Below are 25,428 nucleotides of genomic sequence, written 5' to 3'. Positions count from 1 at the left end.
AGAAATGTTTTGAAGATCATCCGTGTTAGCTCCAAGACCACTCTTTCTCCTCTTCGCTGCGTGCAAGCTTTGCAGCTATGACTACATCTACTATGTTACTTAACAAGAGGGAAAGACAATCATCATGGTAGAAATTAATGGTGTTTTTTCAGATCATGCTATCCTGTGCAGAAGCTGCTGTAGGAATTACGTGGAAATAAAAAATACTGTTTTAGCCTGTAAATAAAAAATATATCTTTGCACACATATAATGTGACCTAAATTGAGGGTTGAGGCAAACTCATCTCTGGCATTCCTAAAGGTTTGTGTGCTAGGATTAGGAAGCACATTGGTATGCTTTTAACAAGCTCTGTGGGTTCAGATCCATAAATAAACTTTTAATTAAAAAACCCCACAAACCTGACATGGTAGTATTGTAAGATATCATATTGGCACCAGCCGTCATCGAGGCTGAATCTCAAAATTAGCCATACTGACTTCTATGCTTTGATGTGATAACTGATAGCAATTGTAGGTTGCTATTTCTGAGGCCAAACAATGTAAGAGGATGTAACAGCTGATGTGCTAATAGGAAAAAAAAAATGTTGAGGCAGAACAATCTTGGGTTTCATTTCAGGCTACATTAGTTGGCACAGATTTTCTGCTTATTATGCTCAGTTGGGACTCATTCAACTTCTTTTTATCTCATCTCTCTTATCTTGTTCAAATCCCATTTCTTTCACTCAGCCTTCTCAGTAACCCTTCCTGAACTTACTCACGTGATTCACACTGAATCTTACTCACATGCTGCTTTTGAGGTTGGGAAGTGTCCAGCCCACAAATGAAGTTGTGAAGATCTGAGAATAGGCTCTCAGACTTGGAAGTTTCAGGTAATACCAACTAGGCTATGATAACAATCCAGCCCAGAGTAAAGAAGATCCCTAGCAGTGTAACTTAATTGCCCTTCAGTAATGTCTGCCTTCAGGGCTTTTTCTTTGATTTGTTAATTCTGAAAGTATCTTTTATACTTTTTTACATGAATATATTCTGGGAATGTATCTTTTGGCTGTAAATTCTTAGCAAAGACTACAGCTGACATTGTGTGCTGTGCAATGCGCTGTTTTTCTAACTTCGAAATTAAGCCTTTTGAAAGGACTTTGGGATTCCTTTTCTGTGTGGCTTACAAAACCATCAAGGAATACACTGCCATGATGCTGCAGGATTGTGGTGATAAAGCTGAACACGAGCTTCAAGAAGATTTACCAGACGTTAGGTGTTCTGTAACATACGGCGACAGCATAGCACAATGAAGATAACATGTAACAAGCTATAACATGTACCAAGTTTCTGTACATAGACGCTTTAGAACAATCTAAAACAATTTAAACGAAACCTTAAACTCCCTGCAGAATGCTTACGCATTTGTGTGCCCTCATGGTAGCCTTCGGTGGAGATTTTGATGGCCACCCCAGGTTTGCACCAATGAGCATGGGGAACTTGGGCTAGGTGCAAAAAGGCATGCCCAGGGAAAAGTTGCAAGGTCGTTTACAGGGAAATAGCTTTGTGTTTTGTTTGTTTTGTTGTTTGTTTTTTTTTTACCTAGTCTCCAATGAAGAATCTAGTGTGAAGTGTCCCTGCCCATAGCCGGGGGGTTGGAACTAGATGATCTTAAGGTCCTTTCCAATCCAAACCATTCTATAATAATATTTTCCTGATATCATATAACTGACACTATTCCAGTTTTGTCTGATATTGCTCTCTCAAACCTCTGTTGCTTTATGCACACATGCATGTCTACTAAAAATTTTCCACAGAGAATGCCTAGCAGCAAAAAGGCTATAGAACTGCCTCAGTATGAACATTAAAGAAAACCTGTTCTGTGTAATTCGTTAGACCACTTAAAATCAGGTCTCTAATGTGCACACTCAAAAACCAGTGTATTGGATACTACATCCTGAAATACTTCGTGGTATCTTTTATCACATATCTAAGAGCTAGAGAAGATTGTGAATCTAAAGCTAGTGAATTCATTCTTATTTTGAAGAAGGCATTGAATTATTACAGGAGCCTGAATAACCTACAAACAAGAAATTGGAAAACTAAGGTGATTCCATTCACAGACTTTCCACATTTATCTTTACTGTTATAATTCAGTATTTTAATCTAGCATGTGAGGCAGAAAAAAACACATAAATTATTTTGCTTGGTATATACATAATCTTTCATGTGTTTACACATACTAAATATATAAATTAATTCAAACAATTAAAATTCAATAGTGTTATGTACTTTCTCTAAATCTCACTCTCCTTTCTCTTCTGATTGGTGTTACTAATGAAAGTCTGTAGTGTCATGGGAACTTCCACTTTTGGAAGCTGTTCTAAGCTTGAGAAGCCACTTGCTTGAAGCTTGAGGCTGAAATTCAGAAGTTCGTTATGTTCTCTATGAAGCTGGCCTTGAACAAACCCTAGGCACTAAGGGCTGATCTCTGCAGCTACAGAAAATACTGATGCTCCTAGCAGCACATTTATATCTAGCTTCAATATGTGGTACGTAGAAACTGTGGTTTCCTGCTGAAGCTGGGTGCTGTGGGAGAGACTTGCCACAGATAGTGGATAATTCTTGAATTCCTCAGAAGGGAGTTTTTAGTAGAAGAGGTGATTCTATGCTTGGGTGGAAAATACCTAAAAATGTAGGAGTGAGATCCAACTCAGTCAAGGTCAGTGTGTGTTACAAGTTCAATATGAATTATGGTGGTGATTTCCTTGGACACAGAATCTCACTTTGTTTGCGCATGAATGCCATTAAAGCTTTTGTGTGAAACTCTGAAGCCAGAAATAACCAGTTCCTGAAGGTGTAGTATCATCTTCACTGCTCTGTGAAGCAGGTCTTGTTTATTTGGCAATGGTTTTCTGATCTTGCCTAATGGTAGGAAAATTCTTTTGAGACAGTATTCAGACAACAGAATAAGTTGTGGTTATGTTGGCAGCTTTGTCTCTGCACCTGGACTTATCCATACTGTTTTGCTTGACAGAAACATTAAGCAGACTTGGCAAACTCACAGTTGTAACCTTACCTGTGCAGTCAGAAGCCTACAAGTCAGGTTAAAAGATACGTTATTAAGACTTGCAAAGGAAAATACTGCAGGAAAAATGAAGAGTTAAAAAAAGACCTTATTTTGTGCTTGATTCATCAGTTGTCTTTACAGGTAGAGCTTGTACTACTGTAGACTGGTGTCATACAAAAGCAAGTGATATTATAGTGCTCTCTTATAAATCTTCAGTTTAGTTCTGGGTATGGTGGCCTCATTGTTTACTCTAACCTGGTGACAGCCCATGAATAGATATATAATGATTTGCTGCAGTTAAAATAGAAGGAAGGATGACACTGTTATGAACCTGAAAACTAGTAATTTTTAAATAATTAGTTGTAATTAGTTTCGCATATTGCATTTCTTGGTTCCTCTGAGAGCTGATAACTTTTCTCATCCCTTGGGGTTTTTATTGCTTAAAAAAGGCTTTTCTCCATTCTGAAAAGATCCAAGCAAAGAAACTGGTTATTTACTGAAAAGTCTGTGGAGATATCCAAATATAGAGTGGTACCAACTAGGATCCATTAAAAGTACCTACTAAAAGAAATAAATTGTAAGCTGGGGAAAAAGAAATCCTTAATTTGTTATAGTTATTTCTGCTCTTAATTGTACAAACAGTAGATTCAACTTGTTTTGTTTTAAAATGACATAGAAACTTCATTTTAATTATAAGATGTCTTTGAATGGTTAAAAGAGCTTATTTTTCCAGCCATGAACCTAGTAGGGCACAGTTATTAGAAATCAGATTAATATAAATTCACCTTTCAGTTTCTTTTTATTTCTTCTCTCTTGTTTCTTTCCCAGCAGCCAGGAAGTGTCAGTGAATTGGCTCTAGAGCCAAATGATCCTTATTTGCCCTTGAGATAGCTTAATGAGGATTTTAAAGTCAGATGGTGAGAAAAATTTACACTAATGTTTAAGAAACCTCATGAAAGCCTACAGAAACCTGACTATATCTATGAGAAAGGAAAGAGGGGGATAATTAGAAGTCATATACCAAAGACTGGACACAAAAGCTGTATACTACACTCCTGGATGGCACTTTTCCACTGAAGCTCATAAAGAGCTCTGCTATGATACACTCCTCCTTGAGGAGTCCCACTTATTTTTGCCATGTATCTATCAGGTGGGTGCAGGATGGGTTACAAGTTGAAGGTTTTGGTTCCAGCAGCTCTAGTGGGTGAAAGTGGAACCAGATTTCATTGTAATCTTCCTACCCATGAAGGTACTGTGAAGCAAAATACATCTCAACGTGAGGTAAGAGTGGCAAGATCTGATTAGGTCAAGAGTGGCAGAGTTGCTTGCTGATTAATCAAGCAGATAAGGCTTCTTTGAGGCATTGATTCATAAAAACCTTGAACACTTAATTAATTTCAGCTGGACTTCTGTTGAGCATGTATGTGAGCTGGTGCTTTATGGCAGTCCCAGATGTTTTCCTCAGTCTAGGCCTAACAGAGCTGTATATCCATTTTATGTTGAGGCATGGCGAATGGCTTAAAGGAGTGTGTTCTTAATATACAAATAAATGTGAAGAAAAGGATAAAAAAATGTGTTTGGAAGGAGGCAAAATATGCTGTCAAGTGCTTTGTTGCATTGATGGGATTCTCAAAGTGTGCAAGGTTGGATTTTCTTGGTTTGTTTTCAGTTTTGTTGTTTGGGGTTTTGTGTATGTGTGCTATATAGTCTTAATTGACCCTCTGAAAGAGTGGGTCAATTCTTCAGCCGGGCTCTGGATTCTTTCCAGGGTGTTGTGGTTTAAGCCCAGCTAGTAACTCAGACCCACACAGCCACTCACTCACTCACTTCCTCCCACTCCCTTAGAAGCATTGAAGCTGCTTCTAGCTTAGTAATACTCATTTTGACTATTTCATGTGGCATTTATTGATTATGCCAAGCAGCTAAGACAAAGACAGCACGTATATTAATCAGCCTAAAGAAACAATGTTTTTCTTGCCAACCATGTGGGTAAAGAAAGTGTCTTTACTAGCTTTTATGCAGTGGTAAGCTGTGTCGACATCCTTGGAAAGGGTATAAATGTTGTTCAAATAAAAACAGGCATTTATTTAAAATGCTAGATTTCAGATTGTGGCAGTTAGAAGAGGTCTTACCTGACAATCTTTTTTACTTATGATTATTGCATTAATGAGTAATTTGTATGTTCTTCTCTCCTATATGGCTTTGCTGTTTTCCACAGTCAACTTATGGTATCTTTGTCCTCTTGTGTGTTTCTCAAACTCTACTTTCTCGTGTTTATATACTACTTATTAAATATTTATTAAACATATCAAAGGAAATGTTTTTGGAAGGTGAATAATGATAAGTGGCTGGGTGCACAGGCTGCTCTTTCAGGCCTCCTAAAGGGCTTGAGTGCTGGAAAACCTACTAGTTGTGGGTTTTTTTTAACCCTGCTGCATTCTTTGATTTAATAAAAAATGTTCTTTCTCTCAACGCCTTACTTGAATTCAGACCTTCATTCTGGTAATACTTTAACAACACTGTAGACTGTAGCAACACCAAAGACAACTTCAACATGTAAATAATATAAAATTTCTGTATGTTTTCCATTTTTGTGATGTGCTGACAGAGAAGAATAATGAAAAACAGTGTGGGCTTGTCAGATGTTAGCATAGATTTAAGTAAGTGCATATACAACTGATCCACTCATATCTTTAGATTTGTGTAGTCATTAGCATAGGTATGTTTGAAAGTTCCAAAAGATCTGCATACCAGTGCTGTACCTCTGTAGAGCCTTCTTGTCGTGTTTCATGGAGATTAATGGGCTAATATGTGTCATTCCTGCAATATGTTACCAGTGTTAGATTTCTTACAAGGGAAATAGGATTTATTGTTTTCCAGATGTTAGAAACTTTGATTCTTTCCTGAGATAATTTATGCCTGTTTGGAGGTGCAGTTAAAGAGAGAAAGGTAATAAATCAGGTGAAATGACAGCAAGTAATTTTACACAACAGTAAGGATTTGGCAAGATTTCTTTTGAAGCTGACTTTTGTTAAACTATGGAAAAGGTCTGACAGCAGAATCCAGTTAATGATAAGTTAGTATTTTGGCTACCATGCTACTGCTATTGCTTTATTTCTTTTTTTACAATGTTTTACCTGAGAGCTACTCTGTAATGTGCATGAATATAGACAAATACCTTTGAATAAGGTGATGAAGTCATCAGGGTAGAAGTCTTTATGCTGGGACAATGGTTCCACATTCATTATTGCCAAACATACGTACAAGCAGATCAGCCAGCAGCAAAAGTTTGATCCAGATCACGCAGTAATGCACAATCCCATATCTGTCAATTTATCTCAAAATATCTCAAGGCAGCAAAAAAGCATAAATCCTTGTTTATGTCAGCTTCTGGAGGACAGGAGATACTTGATGTCACATAAATCTTTCTGACAAAAAAGTTAACCTGCCAAAATTGTTTGAACAAATTTGAATTCAGAGTTTATGCTGTGTCATTTCTTTTTCATGTGACCTCATTGTTTCTGATCCAGTGCAGGGGACTTGAAAGTCACACTTAATATATCATTGAACCATGACACAAGACACTTCTCATACAGATTTTAGCTAGTTGTTTAGGCGCTAATCTTCTGTATGCCATACCAGGTAAGAGAATTACACCTTTAAAAGACACATGCATAGCGAACACAGGACAGGAAGCCTTTTAGCCATGTTTCAAGCTTTTAAGTTTACCATCAGGCTTAGGTAATTTTTTTTCTTTTTCCCCAACCTTTACAAGTTAGTATGGAAAGATCTGCTTCTTCCTTCCTTTTCCTTTTCTGTTGTTTCCTCTAGTTCCCATTTCTTCATAGGCTTGGCTGAAAAATTCATTATTTTATTCTGTAGTTTTGTACATACAAGAATTCTTTGTCTTCTTCCACAAACATCACCTATCACCGAATTTTGCCCACAAACCCCAGCAAAATGAAGTGTGTATGAGTTGCTAGTGAGTTTTAGTTTTGGTTGCAAGATGAGTGAGAAAGATTTGAACATTGTCTTTGCAATTCTAACAGCAAGAAAACAGTTGAAGCTTTTGAAATGTAAAATTGTTTTGCAATTTTTCTTCAGTTGTAATTCCAAAGCATCTATAGAAATCTGTTGTGGGGCATGATTTTAAAAACTGAGGTTCTGAGGATGGGATGTGGTGATGTGAATAGAGGAGAAATTTGAGGTGGACTGAATATGGAAGGAAGCTGGTTTTAAGGTTAAATTTGAAACGGTTATAGTTGCTGTTTGGTTGTTTTGCTGGTATCAAACATATGAACTGTTCTGGGCCCTCCTAAGCCTTTTGGCACAAGCAGATCAATGACCAGGTTCTCATCTGAAACACTTACTAGTCTGCTTGTAGTAAAACACTACCAGGCTTTATAGTACTAAATTTCCTGCCTTGCATGGTAAGTTATGGTAACTTGCAAAATAGTCATGTAGAAAATATTTAATCCTAATACTGGTGAATTAATGGAAAAATAATTGTTTTGGACAGCCCAAAGCCTAACTGTTTCTTCAGTGCACTGATTAAGAAACAGTCCAGTGCAAATGGAGAAATAGTGGAACAATAGGTGCTGTTATCATCATTTAACTTGATTTTGAATTGAGATTTATAGCTTAACATGGTCTGTATGTTCACCATATAAAATGGCTTTTGGAACTTGTCCCCTGTGCTTTACAGTACTACTTAATTTTGTGCAGTTCAGAGGTGGGAGAGGTGATCTTAAGCCTCAGTATTGCTACATCTTGACAAGACCTGAAAACATTGTCCTGTGTTGCATAAATGTAAGAAGAATATTAATTTATTTTAAAAGCCCTAATTTATTCCACCCAGAGGAATCTCCAGTGAATAATTATGCAATTAAAAAACCCTCTTTTTATCATAATACACCAACCCTTTGTCCAGTAACTTGTCAGATTAATTTAATTAAAAACCGCAGTCTTAAAAATATACTTGTCTGCAATTGAAAGTGTGTAATCCCTTGGGATGGAAGTGCTAGTTAAAGATGAGTTCAGCCCAACATAATTCTGCCACATTAGTGTGTATTACAGTATATTAATTTAGAGAGCAAGTTCCATACATGACTGATCATTAATGTTTATTATGATTACATTATAGCAATCTTTGCTTAGTCAATAAACATTTACACTGAACCAAAAAATGGTGTAGTGTGTCATACTGCAGCCACTTATCCATGTTTGGATAATTTTGTCCTAATGATGCATCAAACATACATGGCTTTCTGTTAATTGGTTATACATTAGACACTTTATTTTTCCATGTGCATTCACTGTGCCAGATGAACCAGTGGATGTGATAAGAAAGTAATTTCCACTGTTTCAGTCAACAAAAGAGCATTCCAAAACCTCTTTGCTAGAATGGGTAGAAATAATCCCTTTACTTCAGTGCTTTCAGAACTGTAAATGGCTGGTACATGGAGATATTTATATGCAGTAGGGAAACAATCTTTATTTCACTCTGACATGCTTAATTCTTCCCATAAATAGATTTTTGACTCCTTTCAGCAGAGAAGGTATGGCAGGGTGCAGGGAAAAGACTGTGTTTACGTATTTTGTGGTTAATGAAATGATAGGGTCACCAATTTCCCAGCAGAGGAGGAAAACTAGAGACGGGCAGTCTGGTAGAACTTGTGGGTTCAAAGTATAACCTGTTCTGTTTACCTACCTGCTCCTGTCCTGCGACTGAGTTGATCACAAGCATGATAGAGGCAGGCACATTGCAGTAGACTTTGAGATTGGGCATAGTATATAACTGTGGGAAAATGTTTTATTAGGCAGCCTGCAGTCAAGAGATAGCACTCAGAGGAAAGACAGGAATGGATGGAGTTGGATTTATACCTCCAACAGTAGTTGTTCATTGCCCAGGACAACCTGTAAATGACATCCTAGACCACAACACAGGCTCTGCCACAGGAAGGGTGGTGTTGCACTATACTAGGCAGTAACACTGTACTTTTATATCTTTTTATCACTCCAGCATCCATATTATTTTAAATAATCATGTTCTAAATTTTATTATACATGAATGTGTAAAACCAACCACAGTGAATATCGTTTTCTCCCCAGGCTGTCTCTGAGGGGAAAAATAACTGTCCAGTCACAAATTTCTCGTTTCAGAAGTGTGCTACACAGTGTTTACCATCCTCCCTGCTGAGAATTCACTTTCCTACACAATGTAGCAAACATTGTTTTGTTTATTTTATATACAACAAATATTGGCCTTAAATGAATGCGGTGCTGGTTAAATGTTACTCAGTTTATGGCATCAGAAACTGAAGTCTTTATTTAAAAGTCTGATTTATTATCAAACCAAGTACAGCATAGCATGTGGGCACTTCCTCCCTTCCCTTCAACATTAATAATATTTTTATTCTGAGGAAGGGGTTAAGAAAATGCTTCAAAATTATATTTATTGTCTTTGATAACAGCACTTATTCTTTCTGTTAAGTTACTGGTCTCTCCTATCTTTGCTGCTATACATCCACATGGTGAACATAGTTTGCTTTGTATTCACGCTGAATTCACGCTGGTAACTCAGTGATGAAATTTGTTTATTGAGGTTGTTGAGCCATCAAGCTTCACCAAACATTATGACAAATGAAAACTGTTGTTTAGAAAATCACAGTTCTAGTTGCCAGTATAATTTTAAATACTGAGGGAATACAAACACACACATTTACTTATTCAGTCATGTTTCATTAGCAGCAAGACAACAGAAAAAATGAGAAAAGAAGAACTTGGTAGAGAGGTAAACAGGAAAATAATGTTAGGGGTTGTGTTTGTGTAATTAAAGAATACTCCTTTAGTATTTGTTCAAGAGTAAATACTGGGGGAGGGAACAAACAAACAAGCAAACCAACCAACCAACCAAACTTGGGCTTCTTTCCAAGTTAGGTTCAGTATATGCCATCACCAAGTAAATGCTGTTGCCTATTTTCCAAGCACCAATTGGATGAGTAGTAGAAAATTGCTTTCAGAGAAATCAGTGCTGTTTGATCGGTGTGTAACTGGGTATTATATTGCACCGAGACTCATGACGGGGAGAGTGTCTTCCTTTCTTTCTAATATTCAAAGCTGTGTCTCAATCTGTTGCAGGAATTAACCTTTGTGTGTGCTGCTTCTCTGATCATTATAGGAAAAGAAGCTCAAAATTCCCCAAACTAGTGTGGTACAGAAAGAATGAAGTTTTTGTTTGGATTCTTTTTAAGGCCATATGCATTTAATTGTTATTTTTACTCTTCAGTTTTAACATAATATTTTTCATTATAGGCTTAAAACTGCCTATATACTGCCTATAACAAAGTTCCTATGTTATTTTTGGGACAGAGTAGTAATGCTACTAGGGTTATGTTGTGTGGAGATGTGTGTTAACCATTATAAAGTCTTTAATGGTTTTGTTAATTGTGAAAGAACAGTGTTGTCAACTTCACATTTAAGAACCCAAGCCATGTTAAAATCAGGTAAATGCTGAACAGTTGCAGGAATATTTCTAATATTTTGCTTTAAATTCTACCATGGCTTTTTGTGTATTAAGTGATCTTAAAATAAATTTATGCAGATGCAGTTAAGAGTAGTGATTATGCTTTTAAAGTGATTGAAATATCCTTACATAGTTGGATAACCTTTTATAAACTTGTATTGAACTTTTCAAAATAGTAGTTTTCTAATTGTAAATTTACCAGTATGTCTGTCAAAATCCTTCTTTCAAAAACATAATAAATTGTTGAATAATTTTTTCATTTGCAAATGATTTTTTTTTAGGGAAAGTTTGGTTAAAAATGTTTTGACATTGCAGAGAAAAGTGGCCAGCTCTAGGAATTTGTGTACATTTATCTTTACTGCACTAAAATCGATGGACTGTATTACAGTAGTAAAATCAATTTGGGATTACAGCCCAAATGGAAAAATTAATAAAATCAAAGCTGTTTAAATTTTCCTGAATTTCATTGTTCAATAACACTTATCTATATTGATGTGTGGAGGTAACACTAGAATATTTGCTTTTCCAGGCTTCACAGTACTTTATTTTGGAAAGGATATTTCAGTTCTGGCAGTCTTGGTGTCTACTTGCTATGCATGGTCCAGCTGATTTTCCTCAACATATTGCCAACAAGGAATGGTAGGTCAAGAAAGAGTATAAAAACGAATTGTGTCAAATACCTGAAAGCAGGTATAGGAAATACACTGAGGAAAAATACTATTTAGTGCAGACAACCTATGGGAAGAAAAGGAGCTTGTTTTGAATGTACTTTTCATGAGTACATTATGCACTCAGCTCATGTGTTGCTGTGGTTATAGATGCCATAGCAAAGTTTCTGCAGTATTATAAATAATAAAATAATCTTCTGAAACCACTTTACCTGGTTTTGTAGACATTACCCCTTAGCAAATACTGCGTTTACACAGAATTCTCATGCTATCAAAATGTGAATTGCAGACTGGTGTTACATGGTGATCTATGTCACATATTTTAAAAGTAACAAAGAATATCAGTGGAGCGCAAGAACACTGTGGGGGATGGAGGGGAAGAGAAGCCACACCATTTAAATTTGAAGAACGTATCTGACAGCTGAGTGAACAAAAAGAATAGGCATCAAAGATCTCTGTGCCTTGACAAATGTTGGAAGGAATCCCTCACCTTTGTTTGGACTATCCATAGATGTGAGTTCATTATCAAATAGTTCTGTGTGCGTGACTGCCCTCATTTTCAATAAAGTAATGCTCTTTTAGGGATGTCAGTAAATAATAACCTTGCCTGTGGAGGGATATAGACTATGGTATTTTGTAAAATACTTCCAAATTTCTATTATTAATAAAACGCTTGTCGTTTGGCTCTTTGAGGCTTTTTTTTTTACTGTCCTTTTGGTGGTGTAAGGTGGGGGAAGGTAGTAAATCTGACAGTTTACTAGAAACAGTGATACGTGGTATGGAACACTATTAAGGAGATTATGTTATCTCCTAGGAACAGAGAATGCTGAGGTCAACGGGAAATCAATTTCCAAGGGTGCTACAATAAATTTGTTTTGTAACTGGAAACTTTCTAATTGCAGCCCCAAGGGAACAGTAAGCTGAAAACCAGGCAGATGGTTTCTTCCCTGTTTCCCTTATTCTTTGATTCCACCTAAATTATTTCTGTCTTCCTAGTAACTTTGTGTGTTAAATGTTTGCAAATGTTTTAACGCTAACATAGTTGCTCTCACTTGTATGGTAACTTTGCTGTACAGAAGCCAGATGTTTTTCAGCAGATTTTCAGAGAGATTTAAATCTGTCCTCTTTAGATTGAGCCACTACTTCTAACTATAGTGGTAGCAATTAGTGTGAAGGAGAAATTGGTTTTCATTCCATGCTATGCAGTAGGACTTTTATCTTTTTTTTTTCATTTTTCTTTAGCTGGGGAATCAAGGAGATGGCTTTTTTCCCTGTTCCATCAATTCATCGAGACTTTCACTACTCACATAATCTGAAAAGCATGCCAGTGTCAAAGATATAGCCTAATTTTTATGACTTCTGATTTTATTTATGATTTGCGGTTGAAATTCAATGGCATGGAAAGTCCTGGTGTAAATAGGTATTTTAGAAAGAAGGTAGAGCCCCATTTCCTTATAAGAGCTTTGGGAAATATTTGGTTGGGGTGAAGACTGTGAAGATCAGATATATTGAACATTGGCTTTCTTTGTTCTGAGTTTGGCTGAATGCAGGTAGTAGCCTATGAAAAATAAACTGAAAAATGTAACCGAAAAATAAGTCACAAAGAGTTTATTGTGGTCAGGTTCCAGCTTGAGCATAGAGCAGCTTGAAATACTCAGTGGGGTTGGAGGCTAGGTGGTACGAGTTCAAGTGGGAGATGTAGGCTGAATTTGGACATATGTTCCCCATGGCAGGGGGATTGGAACTGGCTGATCTTTAAGGTCCCTTCCAACCTAGAACCATTCTTTGATTTCTACAAAATATAAACATTTTGTTTAGGAAAAAGCAGGAGGAAATTGTTCAGATAAGATAGAAATAGCTTTTCTTTGCATTTTTTTTAATTTTTTTTTTTTTTGCAGCTGTACCTTGCTTCAAAAACATTTTAAAATTTTATTTATTTGAAGTAGATACTTTTATTTATTTGAAGAAGTGTCAATCTGGCAATTACTAATTTGTCTACAATACCTGTCACAACTTAGTGGCAAAAAAAAACACATGCACTATCATGTTAGTTCCCAATTGTTAATTTTGGAAATATCTAAATACCACTTGTAATAATAATTATGGAATAACAATCACTAAGTTGGAGCTTTTTGCATCGTAATTTAAAAACAACAATGGAATTTCCAGTTTGAATACCTTGTGGTGAAATTAATATGAACTGAGATGCATATTTAGTATACACTAATAATTTTTAACAGTTGGACTTGATGATCATAAAAGTCTTTTCCAGCCTAGTCAATTCTTAATTCGATATCTGTCCCTGAATTACTTTTGCTTTTTTAAGCAAATTGTTGCTTAATGAGAAATTACATAATTTTCTCTTTTGAACTTAAGAGGACTTTTCCTTCTGTGTGTGCTTTTAACTTGAGAGTTTCCTGTAAAAGGATATAGTATTTTCAACAGGAAACAAGTAAGATTGTTATAAAACAGTTGGTGTTTAAAGATTTTTGAAGTGGTAGAGCCATGTCCATATTTTATCTGCAATACAGCAAGTTATGGAAATGCATGGTTGCCTTTGGTGATAATTACTATGAGTATCAGATCTGTGCAAATTTGTGGAAAACTTTCATTAGCCATCACAAACTCTTTTAAATATTATAATGGTTAGTGGGTGCTTATTTTACTGTAGTACTTGGGTGTTTAGTCATATACTAGGATGCAAATTTGTTTTGCCTGCGTAAATACCCAAAGGATAGACTGCATTAGCTTGTTTGAGCCTGACTCTACTTCACACACACAGTACCTGTGATTGCTCTAATGACTAATTCCTCCTCAGGAAAATAGGTAAACATATGCTTATAATTAGACAGATATTTACTTGCTTTGTCAATGTACATTTTATTTCTAAAACACTACTTATAGATCCTTTTTCTGGCTAAAAAAAAAGATGGTGTCTAACCTTCAGGCTTGTGGGTCTAGAATAAACCTAGTTAAGCTTTGGGATGTGCAGCATGGGCATCAGCAAGCAGGCAAACTGGTCTTTTTTTTGGTACAAAATAATATCCCAGTTTCAGGGGTTTGAAGGAGAAATAAAAAATCTAACCTCTTGGCAGAAGAGAAGAACATGCTTGTGTATGCCTTTTTGACAACTAAGCCATGAATTTGCTATTTTCTTTTTATTTAATGTATTTAGATGAAAACAAACCGGTATAAGGTAGGGGTGTTAAATTAACATGAAAGTTATAAAAGCTCGATTTCTTTCTTACCTCCACATCTGGGTCTGGGGTTTTAATTTAAGGAAAGCACTCATTTTGCTTTTTGGAGCAGCTGCTTAGGGAAACAGATCTCCTGAATTGTATTCTTCACTTCTGATGCTCACTTTTGAGTGTGGTACTTAGTATTCTGTTTACAAAGCACTCCACAGAGCGTTTGACAAAAAGCAGTGATTACGCACAGGAACTGCTGTTTTTTTCAGGATTTTTTATGTGTTAATGCTCACTTGCAATTTTCATGAAGCACTTTCATGCGAGATGTGGGGTATGGAACATTTCCTGTAATAAAATTTATAACTGCTGCAGAATAAGTGACTTTGGTGTGATGGTATGGAGTATATGCATCTTCTTGATCAGAGAAATAAAACTAAGAAATAATTCTGATTTATTTGTTTCTGGAATTAATCTGCAATTTTGATGTTTATGATTAAAAATGTGTAATATGTAAGTCTAAAATTAAAATAGGTCAATTTTTTGAGTTGTTGTCATGCATAGCTTTTCTTTCTTTGGACCACCATTTTAAAATACTTTTATAATATTCTATGTTGTAAGAAAATGGTGGCCAGATGCTGATGATGTTTCCTCGACAATAATTGGACAGTAAGATTTCTGGGATGTTTTTTTTGTTTTCTTTTTATAACTGTAAAGTGGGTAAAATATGCGACGTTGTGATGACAACTGCTTTTATTTATTTTTGTAGGGCTGACCCAAGGACCTTTTCATCCTGCAAGAATCAGTTAGCAAGTTCTGCATAGTCTTGTTCCTAAGGGGAAACATGTCTGAGATTGACTATGAGAAGTTAGCTGAAATAGGTAAATATTTTTTTATTATACTTCAAATGGCATCTGTGTAGAGTTGCAGGTGATTTAATAGAGGATATTCAGTAAGTGAGAGGCTTCATCTATATTTTGTAATACTTCTTGGAGCAATCCAAAATGAGTTACAGCCACTGTATTAATATGTATCCTACTGAAGTCATTAGGGTTGAAGGTTAGTTTAATACATTCAGCTTTTATGAATTATTGGTAGATGTTCCTACTGCAATTCTAGGCTATTGGATATCACCATCATCACATATTGTGGCACAAATGGAAGTCATTACTCCAAACAGACAAGTGTTGAATGAGCATAGAGATTGCTGTATTGCATGTTATTTCAAAGATGTTAGTTGAGCTGAGCAATATGGCATTAGCAGCCTCGTAATTTTGAAAGATCAGCGTACCTTTTTTTTTCTCTGAATTTTTGAGGATGCCAGGCTGAACCCCAGAGCAAGAATGTTCCAGACCTTACCTCCCTCTTCTTACTCCTCCCACGCCTCCCTTTTCTTTCTTGCCTTATCTCTGATTTCTCTATGTCATGACTTTCAGGAGCAGCTGGCTGGGCTTTTAGCTCCTAGGGCCTGATTCAAAATCCGTTGAAAGCAATTTTCCCCTCTGTCTCTGCAAGCTCAGGATCAGGCCCCTCATGTTGTCTCCCAGCCTGGGTTCAGCAGCAATAACAGTGTAAGTAGCAATGATGATACTCTGCTGCAGCTCATGGAGCAGGGCAATAAACTCCTCTGTCATGTGCAGGAGAAAAACAGAGCAGAGGTCTCCATCAGTTTGGAACAATGAATCTTCTTTTTTTTATTTTGTGTTTGTTACAAAACGTCTCTTGAGGTCCAGTCCTCTTGTACACACATTAAGAAAAAAGAAGGGCAGGGGGTGGAGGAAGGAGGTATGAGAAAAAGAATATACAAAGAATTATCTTACTAGATTAGAGTTAACTAGCTTTTTGGTAGATATGATAGCTGTTGAGACTTCTTTAGCCTCTGTGAGTAAAGTAAGTGCAGTACAAATGGGCATGCATATTTACTTTGCTTCTCTAGTTCTGTGACACCTCTCAAAAAGCTTGATATCTATACTTTGTTACAAATCCTTACCCCTGCTTTTTGGAAACATGTCTTTTTTTATGCTTAGTACAAAGTAATTTTTTACAGAAGGATTTACCTCTGCCTCTCTGTACCAAAGGCTGTAGTTAACATATTGGTTGTTTCTGTTGTATTTATCTGGAATACACATTTTGCTTTTAATAAATCATGTTAAGTTTCAGTGGATTATGGTAGGTAAATGGTTCACAGCTGCTGCTTTGTGTCTCCACAAGACTACCATTTTCTATTTCTTTTCCTCTTTCCCTTTTGCAAGTTTTTGTTACTTTGGGTGGTTACAGTGCTCAGACATGAAAAAAACAACCCTACCACCAAAACAAAAATCAAATACACAAAACAATGTTTTCCTTGTTCTAACAGGACTGAAATATTTTAAAAAGGAAAAAAATCATAACATTCATATACTACATTGTATTATTCTTCCCAGGTCTTGGGTCAGAAACATTCTTTAGAGTAAAAGAATACTTTTCCAATTAAGGTTAGTCTAGCTTTCTACATGTGGTACACTTTTAAAGGGTAGAAAAATACACATTTTGGAGATAATAATAAAAATTTAAACTTTTTTGTATGTATAAGGAGGACTCTAATTGTGTATTTCTAAAGGCAGATTTGTTTTCCTGTAAGACTGCTGATTTATCTCCTGAGGCTGTAATATGAATTCAGACATAAAGAAATGTAACAGTAGTACATGTGTTCCTGACTCCTATTTATCTTTGAGAATCCCAGCCGCTAGTGGCATTTTTCATCCTTGTGAAATTCATTTTTAGTACAAATAATGTTAAAAATAAAAATGAGACAATAAAGCTTTCATGTGGCTGTTTATAGGCTAGAAAGATACTGAGATACGGTGAGTGGAAAACATTCTGAAATATTTACTAAGAGTTTTTCCTGTAACACTTATTAGGTACTGGCACGTAAATCTGGCTGAAATCAATACTTAATATGTTCTTTCTGCCCTAGTGTCTTGCGTGGTGGTCAAGGCATATGAAATACGCAGATGATCAGAAGGCACAATATTCTTAAAGCATTTTTTAAAGGGTCACTAATAGTGTTGTAGATAAAACCATTAATTCTACCTTATTAAAATTTACATGATAAAAAGAGATGGATGATGTACATGGAATGATGCACCTTATCAGAATTTTCTTTTGACATGTGCCTTTTCTTCTTTTAAGCCACCATGACACTTGTCCATTAGTGTGTCAATTTAATGTTATTCCTGCAGGTTCCAGAAAACATTCACACGAATAGTGTAGAGCATTATTGACAGTAATTATCCCAAAATCTGTGTTTATTTGGATACGTACTTAGGACCAGTTCTGTTTGAATAACAGTTTGAAAAGAACTAGGGGAAAAAAATAAACATAACCAAAAAAACCTGGAACAGTGTCAGTTAACCTTGTGTTGCGTATTTCAGTACAGAGTAGATTTTAATTCTAGGATATAGTCCAGAATCTACTGAAGTTCGGTGAAGGATGGTCATTCGTTTTTACTGTGCTTTTGAGCAGGCTTTTACACCTTTGCTTGGCCTCTGACTGGAGTATGTGTTTGGTGGACATTTGGCTGCGTTTGCCCTATTGCAAGTTCAGAAAGTTAAAGGATTTCAAGGAAACTGTGGATTTGTGGGGGAGGTGAGATGGAGATTTGTTTGCAATTTGCTACCTTTATGCAAAGTAATGAGTCTGCCTTCTGAGAGCGTTCACGTGGGGTGTTAATGTGGAGTAGCTGTCAAAGCACATGGTAGCATACTGAAGCTTTGACTTCTCCACTTGGGCAACCTTGAAATAAAAGTCAAGAAGCTATAGATGGATACAAAAGCAGACTGTGGGAGTGTAGAAAATGATGAGAAAACTCCACTAGTTGTGAATATCAAGGTCACAGTATGCCAGCTGTCCAGTCATTGTTGAGATTTTCATGAGCAAAACAGTAGATACTAAACTTAAGGAGGACATGATAGCTTTGAAGTATTGAAGGGTTGCATTTCTCACCCATGAGAAAGGGTAAAGGACAAGAAACTGATTTGAAGCTGCAACAAAGAGTGATAAATGACTGGTTTTGACAGACTGAGCTACAGTTCAACCCTTAAATAATGTATTGGAGGCAAAAGTTTTTCTCTGTTCATTAGCACTTAAAACAGTCTTGCTTGCTCCTTTAGAACTGCAAAAAGATGAAGCGGAAGATATACAGTCAGAACAGGAAGAAACATTTATGCCTCCAGCACTTGCGGATCCTGAGCTAAATATCAATCACCCCTACTATGATGTTGCAAGACATGGCATCATCCAGTTAGCAGGTATGTTTGGAAAATACTATGAGTTTACCTTACTGCACCTCTTACTGCATTTTTCTTACTGTATTCCTCAAGGTGATGCATAGGAATCATGTTGCTGTCTTCAGCCTTCATCCTGAAAAGCAGCTGAACAGTAATATATGAACTCGGTGCTTTTCTGTGGATGAATTATGAGCTAAATATTTGGGCTTAATCTTGCTTAAAATATAACTATAACAATATATTATAATCTAAGGCCTAGCTGTGGCTGTAACAGATCTGTGCTTTATTTTTGATAAGCTGTTTTGTTTTCTGAATAACTTGAAATGTTGTGTAGTCACATTTAATCATTTTCTAGTCTGCCCTGGAAAGGGCATGCAACCAAAGAAATGGGTTACTGTATAAAAACTAACAAAAGGCAGAAAGAAAACTGTTGACATTAAGTGTTAACTGCATTTATCATCTGACTTTCTGTTGTGACATGGAGAGAAGCTATGGGTACATAGCATGTTTGGCTATTGGATCGTTCAATGTTTACAGTTATTTATTTTTAAAACAGTTTGGCAGCGTATAAGACATATTTATGATATCAAAGCACTTCTTTACAGTATGCATAGCCTATTTTTTTTCCTTTGGGCTTATTTTTGGCACCAATGTGCTTGCTAAATTAGTAGCGTTAATAATCACAATCCTGAGCTAAAGAAATCGATACAATGGGAAACAAATAGCAGTATTTAACACTGTTCATCCTAATGAAGTCTAGGATTGTGCTGTGTTTGCTTTTTGCACCTCATACTTCAGTGAGCCTAGATTATGATTTTTCAGGAAAATTATGAGCTCGGGTTATACATAGGTAGCTTCTTGAATTCAAGCTGTAAACAGGATGTTGTCCAGGCAAATACCAAGTTTAGCAAAACCTCTAGTGAGGTATGGGTGACTGTGGGAGCGAAACCTCTGGTAATTTGGCTTCCGACTTACAGTGGAAGGAGAATTTTACCCATAGTAACTTCTGTTTTGGAAGCTTCTTATACACAGATAATAATTACCTTTCCCTTCTTCAAAACTAACCATCCAACATAAGACTCAAATGCATAAACAAGTGAGTAACAGATTCATGGTCTTGTGATACAAAAGCTGCTACCTGCTAACCCACTATGATGTTTCTCACTCAAGTATCAGTTTTGGGATGGGGGAAATACCAAGATATAGAAGTTATAATGAAACCCTTGAAATCACACTGACAAAGTGTGAAATACATGTGTTAACTGACAGACTGGATACACCAAAGTCACTCTAACTGTCCACCTAAGAATCTCTTCCATCTGCTGTATTGCACAGTGCAACATGATCTTTAAAAGAGATTCAAGCCTTTTTTTTCTCCAGCTAGTATGTTCAATATCAAATTGTGATGCGCCATGTATTTACTCGTTCAGTTTTAGCCATGCACAACTATTTTCTAAATGTTTGTTGTTGCTCCTCATTCTTCACTCACTTAAATCTGCTGTGGAAGTCATAAGCATTTGTTATTTGGTGGTGTTAATCCTAAAGGGTCTTTTAGTGTTTATTTTCCTTGGAGGAGCCATCATGATTTGTGCTGCTATGGGCAGAGCTAGCAGGTAATGAGCTGAAACCCCAGAGTCTGTGCTTAGAGAAAGCTCCTCTTCTCCATTCCTTTAGACTGAGGAAAAAGGGAAAAGTTGGCAATCTTAGTAAGTTCTCCTTGACTGATTAATAAGGCATTCCCTTTATTTAAAAATAAAGGAGTAAAAGTTTATATATTACCAAGTCAAACAAAACATGTAACTTTTGTAGTCTCAGGACTCCATCATTTGACTTGGAAGAGTTAAAATTGTGGGGGAACTAGAAAAAGGGAGATATTTTGGAATGAGAAGAATGAAATACACTGGAGCAGTTCTCCTTAAATATTCATGCTTTTACTGCTGGTAAAACAGAGAACATGTGATAGAGACAGAATTATAACCAGCCTGCCCTTTCCAGAGTAGTCCCACCTGGCTTCATCTCATGTATATACCTTATGCCTGTGTTAGGAAACATGAATGTGCTTCAGTGTGGTGGAGTGAAAGCCACAGTGTTTTTTAAAAAGACCTACCTGTACCTTCAGTAGTTTCATCTTGGAACTTGCTCTGTATCAGTGTGTCCTGCTTGAAATAAAGTCCAAATACAAGGTATGCTCCCTGCTTAAATTTGCCAGAACAAATGGAGGTATTCACAAGATGAATACCAAGAGGCTGAAATGTTGGATTATCTCTGATGGTTTTGTCCTCAATACTGCATTCTCTTGCAGGGAAGTAAGTCCCCTAGCCACTGTTTATTCTCAAAAAAGAGTGACTTTAACTGCCATTTCAGTCAGAAATATATGATGGGGTTTTGCAAATCTACTGGACAGTTTAAATGCCATAGACCAGAAGCATGCTCCAGACAGCAGTCTGCCCTCTCTAAAGCAGTTCTGATGATGGGATGTAAAAGGAGAGCACATAAGAATGCAGATCCTGGGGAAGGTGAAATATGATCTGAATATGCTTCACCCCCACGAAATGAGACCTCCCTATCCCCAGTGTGAACTGGCATGGAGTCAAGTTTGAATGTTGTCTGGATTTAGATTCAAGTGAGGGAAGGATGAACTCTTCAGATCTCCTTTACACCTTGGAAGAAGCCAGTCCCATTTGAAATAGATAATTTTATATTATTTGTCCCTACTTTATAGTGGTTTTAATCTCTTTGAATAAGACAAAATATAATTTCAGGAATGGTTATTTTAAAGCAATTCTGAAAGCTGTTCCTTTACTTTTAATGCTGTGATTGAAAGACAATGAGATTTTTTTTTTTAATTAATTGAAGAAAAAGAATTAATTTAGGTGAAAATGTTTTCAGTAATTTATCCACCTCTTACAGTATCTATTTTCCACTGTTGAGTTACAAAAAAAATCTAAAATTTATCCTCACTTCTCACAAATTAGAGTGATTTATAGGTGCTTTCCATAACAATAGCTTTGACTGTATGCAAAGAAGATTTTTTGAGTTGTATTCAACCAGTGTGAAAATACAATTAAATAAGAATAGAGGACATTTTTAAACGATGTAAGCTTTAATAACTGTTTATTAATTACAGACTGATTTATGTCACAAACCAGTGTGCAACTGGTGAAGCATATGTAAATGGAACAGTGCTACAGTGCTGGTTCTTTTTATTTCTATTTTGAAGGAGGAATTTCAATCTGTTAACTTTAAAAGAAACTTAAGATTGTTTTTCTTTGTGGCAAAAAGGAAGGGACATACAAGTATATGTGGTGCATCATGCTTCCTTATTTTCTGTAGTTTGCTTTCTTCTGAATGTTTGGAGCTAAAAACCAGTGGAGAAAGATAATGGAAGGAGTACATTTACCAGAGAGGCTGGATGTTATCCGCTTCTCTTTAAAAATGTTTGGTGACTTTAGACTGTGGAATAAACTAAGTTAATACAAAACTACATTTTTGATCTGAAAGCAAAATGTCAAGGAGCAAAGCTGAAATTGCACTTCTTTGTTTGCTTGGTCTCCTGCAGATGTGAGGCATCTTTTAAGTTCTGAGTAAGTCCAAGTAGTAGGGAAATGATGTTTTTGTGGGATAAAAACACAAATCTGTGTTGATTTGAAATTGTCATGCTTCCAGTTACATTCTCCTTTGAATGTGCAGATAACTACCACTCTCCTCTTTACCCTTCAAACTGCACTTCTGCATATTTGGGTAAAAATTCTATTCTCAAAGTCATGGGATTCAGACTATGTCAGGCTGGGAAGCAAATGCTCCATCAAATGCGATGGCATTTCCCAGGGTGCTCAGCCACAGCCCTTATGATGGAGGGCATGGGAAGCCTCCTTCTTTTTTGATCAGCACTTCGCATGTCATGTAAAATTTTGATGTTTTTCAAAACGTTACTGATACCTGTGAAGAAAGAACAGCTTCTTTGTTTTCATTAGCTGCCGTCACTAATTGGAAGCTGTCACTGTTAAATAGTTTTTAATGAAATTGATGTTCTTGGTCACCTTTTCTGGTTTGCTTTATAGCTTGCGCATCACTTGGTGGTGGGAGAACAGGGTGCTCTGTTCTGTTGTTAATTTGAGAAAGTTTCTCTGCCTCTCATTTTTCCTGTTATTGAAACTATGCAATTATGTTTATTCATGTTCTAAGTGTGTATCTGTTTGCAGTCTTTTATAAAGGTGGTTATTTTTTCTGGCTTTTGAGTCAGTCAAATGTGACCACCAGTAGCAATTAATGGCTCATTTAGTACTTTAACTGGAGATCTTTCTTAGATTTATTTGCTGGTGAAAATTATTGTCTCTAACAATATTCTACAGTGCATTGTAACAGCAATTTTTTCACACATAAGTCATGATTTAGAGAACAAACTTTTATTAGTGTTTTAATTTAATTTTAGTACATCATTCGTATTAATGCATGGCACATTATAACTATTCTGAGAATATCAAATGAGACACTTTAAAGTAACTTCAGGAAATAAATTATGGTCTGTTTAAGAATGATATGCAGACATAACTTGAGTACATACAATTGTAATGTCGTGCATATTCTTCCTTTAGTGGTGCTCAAGCATCTTATTTAACCGTGGAGCCAGAATTTATTTTTAATGCGAAACAGGCCTTGTGGGATGAAAAAACACATTTGAGAGAATGAAAATAAGCAGTCAGTCAAAAAAAAAAGAACAGGAAGAAAAAAACCAGCCAGCAGAGAAAGCTGTGTTTCGGAAGTCCAAAATATACGACTATTGTGATAATTATCAAAATTTAACCTGAGTTAAATCTTTAAAGGATGTTAAAGCAAATATCAAAAGGTTCTTTGGTTGTATAAATAAAAAAAGGAGAGGTGATTTTCTGTGAAATGAGAATGGGACGGCCATCAGACATAAACCAGCTATATCTGTCAAACTAAATACTTCATCTTGGTTTTCAGTAAAGACAATGATTTTGGTATTATTAGGAAATCTTTTTAAGTCCTGTATGTGATGTTCATCTGCAATTTATTATCTAACTCTTGCCAACTGTGTTTAGAAAAGATGCATTTACATTGGAGCAGGATAGAGAATAACAACGTCAGGGAAGAGATAGGCAGTCTACCTTGTTTCTGAGCAGTAAAATTAAGGCTGGGAGGGGATATGATCATTGTCCAGAGTGCCCTTTGGGATGGTAAATAGTAATGAAAGAGAAGTGCTACTTCAGCTGATGTCATTGTCACATGATCAAATTTGTACAATTTTGCAGTAACTTTTAGACTGGAATTGTGAAACCAGGTTGCTCGTGGTAAAAGCAGTGAGCAAAATGAGCAAGGAGCAGAAAGAACTAACTAGTTTTTTAAATAGAGCTCAACAAATCAATGGAAGGATTATGCGGTGCAGATCCTGGTGATAACACATGCTTGGAGTTAATAATGCAGAATGAAATTATACCAAGAATGTCAAATATTAACTCAGATTAAACACTTTCTGGGGTGTTTCTATATTGCTTTTAAGGAACTAATATCTTTCATGTAGACATATGTTAAAATCTTAACCTCCCAGTCTTCAGTGCCAATTTACCTTCAGTATGAGCACTTGGCTTTCCAGAGAGTCAAACTTGGGTGTGGAGTGGGCATGGTACAAATACCAGCCTTGTCTATACAGAAAATGTGGGTGAAGCTGTCATGAGTCAAGAGTAAATGAACTGGAGTGCAGCAATATATGCTTTGTCAGAGGAGCTATAGGTCACTTAGGATATTCAGATTTTGAAAAGCATACTTGTGTGCCTTGCTTGTGTTTTAAATGTGGTCTGAATGTAGCAGTGCTTCTGGAGGACAGTATCTAAGAAAGATTGAGTTGGGTTAAAAAAAAAAAAAGTCTAACTCAGAAATGTGACAAAGCAGATGCCCCAAGTGCTTGTAGGCAAAGTGGCATTCTGATAGATTTTAGACATAAAAGTGAAAACTGGCCACTTACAAGACTGCTAGAGAAAGAAAACCTTTTATGTTCCACAAATGAATGCTGCAGGAAGGCTTAAGGTTCTCCTGTCAGGAGTTAAGCACCACCAGCCACCTTTGAACATGACCAGCCACCTTTGAACATGACTTTCTCTGCTTAGCTTCATCATTTTCCCAGCAACTGCTTCATTTCATTGCAGTGGTGGCCAAATTGCTTTCTCTAGGCAATGTGATTTGACAGTGAAGTTGCCATATGTTTTGAGTAATGATGGGCGATAGAAGTAGCTTGTATCAGAAGATATAAGGCATTCTTCATATCAGTGAGGTTCTACTGCATAAGTAAATGAGTGTTGTCTTTACTAATTGTTTTGTTCACTAGGTGATGACAATTCTGGGAGGAAGGTGATTACCTTCAGTTGCTGCCGTATGCCCCCTTCCCATCAGCTCAATCACACCAGATTACTGGAGTAAGTTTCTCTCAATTTCCTATGTGGACTACTTTGCATTTTATATGTGAACTCCTATTAACTTGTTTCCAGGTGAATGAGGTTTCAGGCAGGAGAAGCAGGAGGCAAGGAGTGAAATGAAAATAGGATGTAAGACCTACTAGTTTTAATAAGTGTATGAAAGGTAGATGAAACTGCCAGAGTTACTTCACCTAGAATCTTGACTAGTAGAAGCAATTCACTGTGTACTGAAATTAACTTGTAGTCTTTTTTTTTTAATGGATTCTGATTATATTTTAAAAACTGAATTTATGATGAAGACCAAA

General features: G+C 36.3%; 1 protein-coding gene across 2 annotated transcripts in view; it reads left to right on the top strand.

Moving 5' to 3' along the window:
• Positions 1–25,428, top strand: part of ARHGAP8 (Rho GTPase activating protein 8) — a 71,213-nt gene that overhangs the window by 4,410 nt on the left and 41,375 nt on the right. The window contains exons 1-4 of one of the 2 annotated variants that reach the window (XM_061472051.1): positions 13,664–14,065; positions 15,194–15,305; positions 18,576–18,713; positions 25,036–25,123. In XM_061472051.1, coding sequence (XP_061328035.1) covers positions 15,269–15,305; positions 18,576–18,713; positions 25,036–25,123 — 263 coding nt within the window. In that variant the 5' untranslated portion in view covers positions 13,664–14,065; positions 15,194–15,268. Of the gene's footprint in view, positions 1–13,663; positions 14,066–15,193; positions 15,306–18,575; positions 18,714–25,035; positions 25,124–25,428 lie in introns of those variants that run through there. The other variant, XM_061472052.1, reaches the window with a different exon arrangement.

This window comes from Pezoporus flaviventris, unplaced genomic scaffold (assembly GCF_033815535.1).
Source record: "Pezoporus flaviventris isolate CSIRO_AGI_PZ_B2104156 unplaced genomic scaffold, CSIRO_AGI_Pfla_v1 ptg000070l, whole genome shotgun sequence".
In the NCBI taxonomy this organism is placed as follows: domain Eukaryota; kingdom Metazoa; phylum Chordata; class Aves; order Psittaciformes; family Psittacidae; genus Pezoporus; species Pezoporus flaviventris.
The sequence above is the reverse complement of the archived record's forward strand: the minus strand, read 5'-3'. Positions and strand labels throughout refer to the sequence as shown.